The sequence below is a fragment of the Propithecus coquereli genome, unplaced genomic scaffold (genome assembly GCF_000956105.1).
Source record: "Propithecus coquereli isolate 6110/MARCELLA unplaced genomic scaffold, Pcoq_1.0 Scaffold94, whole genome shotgun sequence".
In the NCBI taxonomy this organism is placed as follows: domain Eukaryota; kingdom Metazoa; phylum Chordata; class Mammalia; order Primates; family Indriidae; genus Propithecus; species Propithecus coquereli.
Window position 1 is genome coordinate 144,807 of NW_012155729.1, and position 12,432 is coordinate 157,238.

At 41.3% G+C, this 12,432-nt stretch overlaps 1 protein-coding gene across 1 annotated transcript in view; it reads left to right on the plus strand.

The window, feature by feature from the left end:
• The window catches only part of ZMYND11 (zinc finger, MYND-type containing 11), a 51,650-nt gene that overhangs the window by 25,977 nt on the left and 13,241 nt on the right, over window positions 1-12,432 (plus strand). Inside the window, exons 2-8 of the mRNA XM_012664893.1 lie at window positions 4,483-4,560; window positions 5,378-5,470; window positions 7,575-7,662; window positions 8,473-8,528; window positions 9,486-9,563; window positions 10,116-10,234; window positions 10,308-10,314. Of these exons, the coding sequence (XP_012520347.1) occupies window positions 4,483-4,560; window positions 5,378-5,470; window positions 7,575-7,662; window positions 8,473-8,528; window positions 9,486-9,563; window positions 10,116-10,234; window positions 10,308-10,314 (519 nt within the window). The remainder of the gene's footprint in view (window positions 1-4,482; window positions 4,561-5,377; window positions 5,471-7,574; window positions 7,663-8,472; window positions 8,529-9,485; window positions 9,564-10,115; window positions 10,235-10,307; window positions 10,315-12,432) is intronic.

Genomic DNA, 12,432 nt, shown 5'->3' on the forward strand with positions numbered 1-12,432 from the left:
TCTGTAAATGGTGACCAAAATCACTCCACTATGCTGCCAGGTGATAGGAACTGGTGCGATATTTACTGGACTTGATTATGGTGGGTTCTCACCCAATTGCTGTTACTGGAAATCCGGCGCCTGCAAGTAGAGAATAGGTACAATTCTTCAAAGCCTGAGAGAGAACTGATCTGAAATAATCTGCGAGTATTATGGAGCATTGTTTTTATGATCTTGTTGTCAGGAACTACCTGCTTAGTTATGTTACCAACAAAATAATGTTTACTTCAGAGGTGGCTACTTTGGTTTCTCTTGGTTCTAGTAGCTTTTTCTCAAGCCACTATAAACGTCCTGGTTTGGCTGACAGGCACCATCCGAACACTTTGCTCTGAGGGCCACAGAAGGCTCCACCATGTGTTGCCTAAGAAATCCCCAGAAGTCTTGCAGTGCAGCCCTGGGACAGAAAGGACCATGCTCTGTTGATTTCTTTTGTGATGTACTGAATCTCTAAATTATAGCTTTAAAGTTGGAAAGAAAAACCCAAAAGCTGATCAAATGTGAACACATCTCACAGCAAATGTTTTGTTCCTACAAAGTATCGGGAGAGATCTTGGTTCTGTTGAGGGCCTCTCGTTTGCTTCATCTCACCAAGAAAGCACGTTCTGTGAACCTGAGTAGATTCTGCCAGTCACAGAAGGGTGTGTCCAGGGCCACCGAGCACTGTCCAGCTGTTCTTGAGAATGGTTTTGTAATGTCTGGAATAGAATCCCTTATTTATCACCAGAAAAGACACCTTATTGGGCAGCAAGTAAAAAATGAAAATAGCAAGTAACATGGAAGCTTTTAACAAAATTATCCTCTTTGGCTGTGAAACTCCTTTTGTTCGGTCCTTCTCTGCAGCCCCGACCATTGAAGTTTCTAACCATAGTAACTGAAAAGAACCAACAGATACTTAAAGCAGCCACCACAGCGTTTTTGGCACATGTAGTGAGAGAGAAGCATTTCTGTTTGCAGGAGTGGACTGAGATCATACGAGATACGGTGAGTGAGGGTTTAAAGGAAAAAGTTAACCCCAAAGGACCCCCGTAAGAGACAACTTTTGAAGATACACCACTTTGCACCTGTTCAAATGGGAACCGTGCACCGGTGTGTGTCTCCGTGTTAAGAATTCTCTCTCATGAAGTCGCGGCCGTGCTTCTCAGTCAGACCCGTACGTGACAAACACCTGGGGACTTTGGGACCTGGGCAGTCATAGTCCCGTCGAGCTACGGGAAGCTCACTCTTGTCCCCAGGCCAGCAGGCACCCAGTCCTGTGCCCCTTCCCCAGACAGCCGTCGTTCTGTTTTCCACCACAGATAGTTTTGCCTTTTCTAGAACTTTACATTAATAGACGTTGGTGTTTTTAAAGGCTTCTTAGGTGGTTCTAATGCAATAACACTGAAGTAGGACATCTAACTCAGCGTAGCACTTTGTTACATGAGGTGTAAGACTTTCCTGGAGTAGTAGATGAAGGTTCTATTTTGGAAGGATTCTGGACAGTTTTATCAGACAGAGCTGAGCAGAGGGGCTCGGCCTTGGCCATTCAGCCGTGTTTCCTTTCACACTTTGCCGAAATGGTCATTTTTGTAGGCTCGGATCACCCCTTTTAATTGCACTCAGAGAAGGAAAGAGATATCCTAGCAGGCTAACTCTAAGCAAATTTAAACACGACACAAAATCAGATTTCATCCTCCAAGATGCCATTTACTTTCGTGAATTTAGGGCCCTCAGCACGAACTCTATAGATTCAGGGTCTCCCCAAAATAAAGAAATGTTGCTGCACGTGGTCACACTAAACTAGCAATTCATTTAAAACTGTTGGAACAGACAAAACCGAAGTTTGAGAGAGCGCGTACTATCCACAGTTTGTGTAGATTCTCTGTCGAGAGAGAGTAGGAACTGAATATAGACCTTTCTTTAAACTGGGTAATTACACGAACAAATTAGTGCACAGGTTACCTAAACTTAACCAAAGTAAAGTAGGGGTTTCCCAAAGGGTTTCAATACTTTGTTTCAAAGAAAGAAAATCTGGTTGGGATGTTTTAACTGCAGTGGTATTAATGCTGGACCTAGCAGTGCATGATCTTTGCCCATGTAGAAACTCTGGCTTGGTTTCTTTCCTAAGGGTTTATAAACAAGAGGTTAGATTCAGTGTAATAGAGTGAAGCACTTCATAGGTTTATGTTTAAATCAAGAAAGCAAAAGACAGTGCACGGTGCCTCGTGCTGGGTGCAGGGAGGCCGTCGGCCGCACTCACTCACCCTCCCTGCTGCTGCGGAGGTGCCCGCGGGGCCCGGCGCTGGCCCCGTTCACAGGAAGATCCAGAGAGGCCTGCTTACTTGATGGAGGGGCCGGGCACAATATTTAGTGAAGTTTAAAATTATATTTCAGCACTACGTAAAGTGTTGGTTGGATATTTCCTCTGCATGGTATGTTTCCTATTAAAACAACCATAATCCTATTGATAGCATTAATATTACAAGACTTCTAAGCTGGTTTAGATTGTTATAGCAATTTACACAAATCCATAATTTAATGATAAGATCGATATTTGAAATCAGCAGTTTTAATAGTGTGCCCAAAACGTTTTGGCGCTGGCATGATAGTAGGCCACCTAGCGAGAAGCAGTTGTTTTTGTTCTTCCCTCTTTTTAAAGGAATACAGATCTTATAAGAGCTAAGAAAAAAGTAGCCGCCATCCACCCTCCTCTTACGTCTTCTCCTCTGTGCATCTGACAGTTCATCAGACTGGTTAGTGTAGGGAGCAGTCACCGAAGGACGTCCAGGCTGGTAAGGGCCTTTGTCCAAACGCAGTAGCAGCCGGTTGCGCTTCGCCTCCATGGAGGGCTCCTTTGCGTTCCTGTGTGAGAGGCAGAATGCCAAAGTAGAACATCACCCTTTACTGTGGTCTGACCTACGAGAGCATCTTGCTGGAAGTGAGAGTGATTTTACGTGTTCTCACCACAAAAAAAAAAAAAAAATGATGTATGTGAGGTGATATATATGATAATTGGTTAATTTAGCCATTCCACAACATATACATATTTCAAAACAGCATGCTGTATACCATAAGTATATACAGTTTTTATCTTGTCAATTTGATTTTTTTTTAATTATAAAAAAGGTAGTTGCTAACCAGTGCTGCTGATGAAATGAACTTACTAACTAGAGTTCAATGTTTGTTCGAAGTTCTTGTCTCTGTAAGCAGTGCGTTTGGCCAAGTACTGTGCACATAAATTACCTGAACGAGTTCATTTCCCCCTTCATGTGGCTGTGTTACTCATTTGAAATTCAGTTAAGTTTATTTGTTACTGTTCATTTAAAAGAGAGAGAGAGAGGATTCTCAAGCTATATCAACTTCCCTTCCCCCAAAGATTATAATCCTGGGGTTCAGGAAATTTCATTGCATTTAAACGGTGCACCAGACCATTGGTCTCATTCTTGGGCCAGGTATCACAACCACCTGAGGAATCAACAAATACCTAGGTGAGCAGACAGATACAGACCACAGGCCCCACCTCCAGAAATTCCAGCCCAGGTGCTTGGGCGAGGCCCAGCCGCACGGTGTAAAAGTTCAGTCCACGTCCCTGGTGCGTGGCCAGGGTTGGGAAAACTGCTTTATAATTGGCATAAATTTAGAAGCTACGCACAGAAGTCACGAAGCTGCATGGGGAGAAAGCTTTGACTGTCTGTGCGTCGCCAGAGAACCCAGGCAAGAAGCAGAAGCCAGGAGATTAGCACCTCAGACATTAATACATGAAATTAAATTGAGTTTCTGGCTAATAGAATGTTTTCCCACTTTTTATTCAGATATTTTAATATGTGTGTATGATAGATGCATACATACATATGTGTGTTGTATGTATAATCGGTTTACTGAAGCCCTAGCTAAAAATTCTGTTATATGAGAAATGTTTGCTCTTTCCTCTACTGTATTTACCATGTTAAAGTGACTTCTTGCACTTACTCTTCAGTTATTACTGAATAGATCCATAACACAATAGATAAAATTTTTGTTATAGATGTGTCAGTATGCAGCTACACTATATATTATATATAATAAGTGAAATAGATTTTTTAAACCACCCTTTTAACAAAGAATAATGTTACATTGAAATTCACCATTCAATATTCCTAATGTAGGATGTTCCCTAATGGACTTCATTGATATTTTTTGATAAAATAAGTGATTCTCCATTATGTCTATTTCTTTTTATCTGAAAATTGGGTGAAGTTTTAAAATACAAAAAAAGAAAAAATGTATAATTCCCTAAGGCATTATATAAAGTACAACATAATATTTCATAATTCTCATGTGAAATACTATTTTGTTATGCAAATATCAAAAGATTTCTGTCAGATATGTTGGAAATAGTGTATCTTTTAATAAAATCTATACATACTGTATGTCTTTTACATGAACGTAGGCATATGAATGATCAGACTTTATATTATTTTTCAACAGAGCATTAAGAAGAAGAATACGAACAAACAGGAGATGGGCACATACCTGAGATTCATCGTCTCCCGCATGAAGGAGAGGGTGAGTCCGGAGGGGATCTTCCGAAATCTGACGAGACTCGCTCACTCCGGTCTGTTCTCTCAGTTGGGCTGAGAGGAACAGAGGTGTGCACGGCAGCGTGGCGTGTGGGAAGCACCCTGCCGTGTTTCTTTTCTGCAGTAAACGGTTGTATGACAGGCTGTTAGGGAAATGCCTGTGTCAAAAACAAAGACAAAACAAAAAATCTAAAACTGCATTAGATTAGAAACATTCACATTTTTAAATTTCATTTGTCGGAATGAACATTTTCACTGATGATTACTGTTTAAAATGAAATGGATAGCACTCTGGGAGGCCGAGGCGGGCGGATTGTTTGAGCTCAGGAGTTCGAAACCAGCCTGAGCAAGAGCGAGACCCCGTCTCTACTAAAAAATAGAAAGAAATTAATTGGACGACTAAAAGTATATAGAAAAAATTAGCTGGGCATGGTGGCGCATGCCTGTAGTCCCAGCTACTCGGGAGGCTGAGGCAGGAGGATCACTTGAGCCCAGGAATTTGAGGTTGCTGTGAGCTAGGATGACGCCACGGCACTCTAGCCCGGGCAACACAGTGAGACTTTGTCTCAAAAAAAAAAAAAGAAAAAAAAATGAAATGGAATTATTCAAAATAACTCTTCTTTCCATCAAAACCTTAAGGAATGCCACATTAAACTGTATAGTGTATATACATTTTTCTGTTAAGTTTTAAAGTACTTCCTGTAAAGTTTCTCTGTAAAGGGAGAAGATACTTTGAGGTTTCGGAATTGTTTACCTGTCTCTCTTCAGCCACGTTTAAATCGGTGTGTCTGACGACCTTTCAGGCTATCGACCTTAACAAAAAGGGGAAGGACAACAAGCACCCGATGTACCGGCGGCTGGTGCACTCGGCTGTCGACGTGCCCACCATACAGGAGGTGAGTCGTCGCCTTCGTTTCCGCTCTAAGGACATTTTCTTAACTGTCAGGTTGAAGAACGATTCAGCGGTTAAGCGGCGATTCTGGCTGCTGCTCTGTCTGGAGAGCGCACTTACTTTCTTACTAACACGGAAGGGGAGGCATAGCTACCGCATGAAGCATCGTTACCTGTGAATTTCAGGTACTTACTCAATGCAAAGTAGCCGTCGTCTTTGGAAGGCTGGTTTTACGCAGCCTCTAGCTTCTCGATACTTGTTGATTAAAGAAAATCACGACAGCCTGGGCAATTCAGTGTTTCGGATGTAAAGAACTTTCCGGACACAGTTGTCTCGGTTTAGCAGGCATGTGAGGGAATTTCTCTCAGGGAACAAGTAGAGCACAGAATTGATCTACAGTCTTGGGAAACAATAGAATGAACAAAATAACGATTATGATTAGAAAACTTTTTAAAGTTCTTAATTTCACCTGCTGTAGCTGGGGATTATTAATGAGTTTGTAAAGACTCAGTTACAAATTAAAACAAAATCCAGAAGACACACAGACATGTTTCCAGTCAGGGCTGCTGAATTACTCATTCTGCGCCTGTGTGTCACGTGGTTGGCCATAACAGCCTACAGGGAGACCATGGGAATAATTTCAAAATCATTTACAAGTTCCCTAATTCCCTTAGTAGCTGAGGAAGATCATGGCTGTGTTACTTCAATTTAAGGTAAAGGTATGTGGAAGTCATTCCCTTAAAGTAGCGAGCAAATCCTGGAACAAAACAAGTGATTTTAATGTTACCACCACGCACCCCCGGACGTCAGAGGCCTTGCAGTGTAGCAGGAAAGGCTATGCCTGGGCTGCGAAGAACACGCGAGAGCCGGCCCCCCTGCCCTGTTCTCCCATTCTGGGCCCGTCCGATCCATGTGGACCTGGACCAGCGCTAGCTGGTTAACGTGTCTTGGCCTTGCGCTTCGCAAGTGCTCGGAGCAAAAGTACTGCAGGGAAAATCATTAGGAGGACATGTCCTTTATACTTTCAGGAGTTTATAACCCAGACCAAAACGTGAGCCACGATTAAGTGCACAACTCAAGACAAGGTGCTTTGAGCGTGTGGGGAGGTTACTCTCGACTCGGGTGTACTGTGGATCCCCCGGGTGAGCTCCTGAGTCATACGAGTGCCTGAGTTTACCGTAGCCTGATATACCCAGAAATTCAGGGCTGGAACTCAGGTATCAGTATTTGTAAATAACCCACATCACTGTGCATGCCACCCAGGAAGTAGGTGACTCCAACTGGGAGAATCTGGGAGGCCTTCATGGAAGAGATGGCAATGGAATTGGGTCTCGGCTCCAATGGGCTGGAACTGTGTGCACAAAGGCAGGGAACGGGAGGCCTTAGCCTTACAAGCAGTTTTCAAGCCAGTTTCCTGATTGTATCACCAGGATAAGAAAATGCTTCCTGGCTACTTCTAGATGACTTTGTCGTACCCCACTTCAAAAGTGTTGCCCACTTATGCCCCCAAAATCCCTCAGATTTCTTCTGTAATCCCCTCGGGCAGCCCAAGGCAAAGCTGCAGAGATTCCAGGGAAGGAGAACCGTTCACACGTGTTGCCCTGACGTAGGAGAAACCCTGGCATTGCCGTGGTACGTGGAGGAACGCCCGAGACTTTGTCTTAGATTATTTGTAGGTCAGCACCTGGTGCCAATCCAGAATTAAAAATGTGTCTCGGTGAGTGTGGTGAACTGTCACAGAGGCTGACGGTTCTACCTGTAATCTCGGTTCTCCTGTGCCGTGAAGAACGGTGCCTCGTTAGGGTCTCGCCACCCGCGCTGATCAGGCATCCGTGATTTTAAAGCTCAGCGGCAGCTCCCGTCACTGCTGCGGGGCGGAGTGGCCAAGCCAGGAAGTCCACTCCGGCAAGTTCCCAGGGAGCACGCGTGGCTGCAGGACCTCGGTCGGCCCACTTCGCTGCCCTGCGGTATCGAATCTGCTGGCTTCTCTCACGCCTGTCCTCTGTCAACTCTGCGGACGGCAGGGGTCTTCCGGAAAGCTCCGTGCACATAACCCAGACAGTGTCTCGCTAGTGACTCTTCGGCCGCTCTGTTTCTCGCCCCTGCAGAAAGTGAACGAGGGGAAGTACCGAAGCTACGAGGAGTTCAAAGCCGACGCACAGCTGCTTCTCCACAACACCGTGATTTTCTACGGAGGTTGAACATCTTTTTCTTTTGTGTGCATTTCTGAAAATATCTTTTAAAACATTACATTCAAAAAATTAATGCCTTAACGATCTCTATAAGTAAATAATAATGTTCTGGTTTAAATTTCAGAATATTTGGTGATAGAGTTATACCTTATGGAATTCACCGGCTAAAGGCAAACTTTTAGTACACTAAATTGTGAAAATATATTTATTCCTTATGATTTCATATATATTTGTTTTAGCTGAGAGGCTTTTTATAAACACTTCAGTTATACCCATGAGTATCTGTCATTCAAAGGTAAGGTCAGTCTATACCTTAGAATTAGTGATTGCGTTGGCAGTAAAGTAAAAGCTGCCTATAGAATTTTATTTTGATGCCTTAACTTTATTTAAAATGCACACTTTGGGCTGGGTGTGGTGGCTCACGCCTGTAATCCCAATACTTTGGGAGGCCAATGCACGAGGATAGCTTGAAGTGAGGAGTTCGAGCCCATCCTGGGCAGCACAGTGAGATCCTGTCTCTGCAAAAAATTTAAAAATTAGCTGGGTGTGGTGGTGCACGCCTGTAGCCCCAGATACACAGGAGGCTGAGCAGGACCTCTTGAGCTTGGGAGTTGGAGGCTGCAGTGAGCTGTGATCGCACCACTGCACTCCAGTCTGGGCGACTGAGCAAGACCCTCTCTCACACACGCACATTTTGGATTGAAATGGCATATATCCACTTTTGCAAACTGAAAGAAAAGAAAATGACTATTACTTTTTATAGTCTTCTATTTCTAGATTACTGCTCATGGGTAATATCTGTCTTTAATTACAGCAGACAGTGAGCAAGCGGACATCGCGAGGATGCTTTATAAAGACACATGCCATGAGGTACTGTCCACTCTTCTTGTGCACATCTTAATTACGCTATTTCCTTTAAATGTATTTTCATGTTTGATATACATGGGAAATAAATAGAGAAAATAAAATTTCTGGCAAAACTGTTCAAAGAGAAATCCTGGGAGTCAGGTTAGTTACTAAGTAACTTGTACAAGGAAACTTTCAACTACCTGCAGAGTTGTATTAGATAATGCACGCGAATGCCACCCTCCTGAGTAAGTGAAGGATTCGGATTTGTGTCCCTTCTAGATGGCACAGGCAAAAAACCACCAAACCACAAAGTTAAGTTTATACAATAAATGAAATACAGTCAAGGAAGTATACTTTTGGTAGTCTTTCATATTTGAAACACTTACCTGTAACTGTATTATCTGCAAAAGTTCCTCAGTTTCTATAAAAAGTTTTGTTTCTTGAATTCATTTCAGATTTGACTTTTGCTTTTTATTCATTCATTCAGCGGTATTTAGTGAATGCCTACTATGTGCCGGGCAGGGTGCAGGCTTCCTGCTCATGGGGTGGTATTCTGAAGAGCGGGACAAGAAAAAAAGGAACAGATAAAATATGTCTCTTTACAAGTTGTTAAAAAAAAAAGGTTGTGAAACAAGCAAGAGACTAAAATGGAGAATGAGGCAAACTGAGGACGACGGTCCCTGGACATTGCGTAGCCTGATGAGAGAGACGGTTCTGGGGGAACATCCTGTCTTGGGGCCGAGCGGAGTCCAGCAGGCCCAGGAGGGGTCGGCTGATTCCTAGTGCTGTCTGAGACCAGGGAGAGACCACAGAGTCTTCCAGCATTATGTATTGAAAAATTTAAAATTTAACCTTAAAGGATTATATGAGGAAGAAAACTCAAGACTATGTACATATTAATTTACATGAATATATTTTACATAGTTTAATGCGCATGTATATTTTATGTAGGCTAAAATAGCTGGTTTTCTTTTTCAGCTGGATGAACTACAGCTTTGCAAGAACTGCTTCTATTTGTCAAATGCTCGTCCTGACAATTGGTTCTGCTATCCTTGTGTATGTGAAATTTTGTGGTTTTTGAGTTTTATCATTTCAAGTGTATGAAGTTTTGCTCTAAGAAAGTTTATTTCCAGTTTCCTTAAAGATTATAATCCTTCCTAAATATTTTCTTTATGTCGTAGTATGTATGGTTTTAATGAGTATAAATAACTGAAATACAGGAAGAATATCTATCCATTTCTGATTTTAAAATGAGGTATTTAGTAAGAATAAGCACTGGGTCCCTTAATAGATAATAAAGTGACTTTTTGCTTTTCCTTTCATTCTTGTGTGCCAGTGTGGCCGCCTCATTCCAATTCCTGCGTCTGCTGAGAAGGGAGTTCATAGCAGTATTCTTAGGCAAATGTGAATATTTTGCTGTTTTTCTTGAAAGTAAAATCAACCAATCCCAGGAAAAAATCTTATGTGTTTAGAGTTACAAAAGAAATATTTTCAAAAGAATAGATCATACTAGACTAAGAAGTTCAGTATTAATCGTATACTTGCATTTTATCCTTTAAAAGTAATACTTTGTAAATAGTATAACAAAGTAAAACATTTTATTTCCAGATACCTAATCATGAGCTGGTCTGGGCTAAAATGAAAGGTTTCGGGTTCTGGCCGGCCAAGGTCATGCAGAAAGAGGACAATCAAGTGGACGTCCGCTTCTTCGGCCACCACCACCAGAGGTAACTCCTAGACCACGGGCAGTGGTCAGTCCGGTGCTGCCGAAGCCCTTAAGTCCGACAGCTTCTCCATCAGAGACGGTGTAAAATCAGCACATAATTATGCAACCAAAAATGATTTCTATAGATTATATTTCCAGATATTGTTTCTTAAACAGGACATTTTTAATAACTGATTTTGTTGGACCCCAAAAGCATATTCATGCTGGGATTGAAGTCCTACCGCGGTGGGGCGGAAGGGTCCTCAGAATGGGTCCATTTCATGACATCGTGATGGTTTATAGTTGTCTCCGCCGTCTTCAAAGACCCGTTAAGGCCATAATCAACTTGGGAGTGGAAGAGAGTATCAGTCCTGTGAATAAAAGTAAAAACCATTTTATTACTATAAAATTATTTTGAATAGTTAAGTATCTCATATAAAGAAAGACTGATGAACCTATAAAATCACTGGACTATAAAATTACAACTACCTCCATTGTGGATTAAGGCCTTAACATTTATTGAATATTGAAAATTAAAAACTGTAAAATATTGTCATAATAATGTTATCACTAATAGCATTGATTCTAAAAATGTGAATTCAAGCTTTGTAAGCTGTCATAGAGCTCAAGAGATTAATGAGTCTGATAAATCCCCAATAGGACATGTACTCACCATCAAATTGGTATTAACTGATCAACACTTAAGTGCACATACAAGAATAACATCTATTGGATGTCGGGCAGGGGGGAGGAGGGGACGAGTATATGCATACACACAGAGTGCGATGCACACCATCCAGGGGATGGACACGCTTGAAGCTCAGACTTGGGGGGCAAGGGCAACATACATAACCTAAACATCCGCACCCCCATAATATGCTGAAATAAAAAAAAAAAATCCACAATAGGAAGAAAGAATTTGCATGCAGTTTTTTTGGTTCATTTAACACAGATATTAAAATAAGGGGGAAAAAATAACAAAAGTCAAAGACACGATCTAAAAGTCACATTTTGCACAGGATTTTTAAATGAACAGCCCATGAAGTGTCTTGTTACAGCACGAGGAGAGGGTCTGCTGCAGAGGTCATTGTGAGAGAAGCTGCAAAATGAGGGGCCTTATTTCTCCCTGTAGTGAATTTTTACTTACTCTTCTTTTAGTTTAATAAAAGTGTAGGTACTTTTGAATGTAAACCTGTGAATGGTGTAAATTTCCAAAAAAAGTTGTGTTCTTTCATAGATACACACTTAGCTGACACAGCTATCGTGTCAAGACACACTAGTTAAATAGCAATGTAATAAAATGCTTCAATACAAAATGAATGTTTTAATTGTGTGATTATTAAGTGGTAATTTTTAACATTAAACACTTACTTAATACATCATGTTCTGTTGACTTCAGTTTCTCATCAAAGCAGGGAGGCAATGAATTCTTACTGCGCGAGTTGAGGTCAGTCTTGATGTTAGGTTGTATCCTGGCTTCACCATCTTCTACCCTACTTTTGACACAGGAGTCAGGTTCTCTGAGTATTAATAAAATAGGGGCCTCAGTGGTACCTGCCTCTTAAGAGTTTCTGTAAGGTTCAAAGAAATTTTTATATAGAAAGATCTAAGCACAGTGCCTGGCGCCTAGTGAATACTTAGTAAAGTTTAGCTATTATAATACAGATACACCAAGAACTTGGGGGGAAGTTTGCTTCATTTGTGTTTTTTTGTTTTTTTTTTTACATTTCATTAAATAAAACACAGTTAACTTAGAAAAACAAAGAATTGGCAGTTTTTTAAAAAATCTACTAGGTAAGATTCTTACCTACTACTAGGCAAGAACAGTCTGATAATCAGAACTTTGTACCTGTGTATTTTTCTTGTCAGTTTGTAAGCAGCTGTATAGTATCTTCAACCATGAGTGATATGGTATTAACAATTCAGTATACCATGCAGAAAATATTTCTAAATAACATTTGAGCTAATCGACTTGGGTCTGTAGAGTAAATTTGTCACCTGAAGAGAGAATCGAAACATCAAAGCACATTTCCAGAGGGCTTTTCCCCCCAAGCTTCTTATTTCCTGAAAGATTTTACCTAAACAATTCTGACCAGATGGGACTCTATCGGGGCAGAACTTTAGAAAATAAAAGATCTATAATTTTACCGTATAATACAGAATCATTTTCCTTTGCTTTTCCTGGATACAATATAACCAATAAGATATTTGAGGTGAATG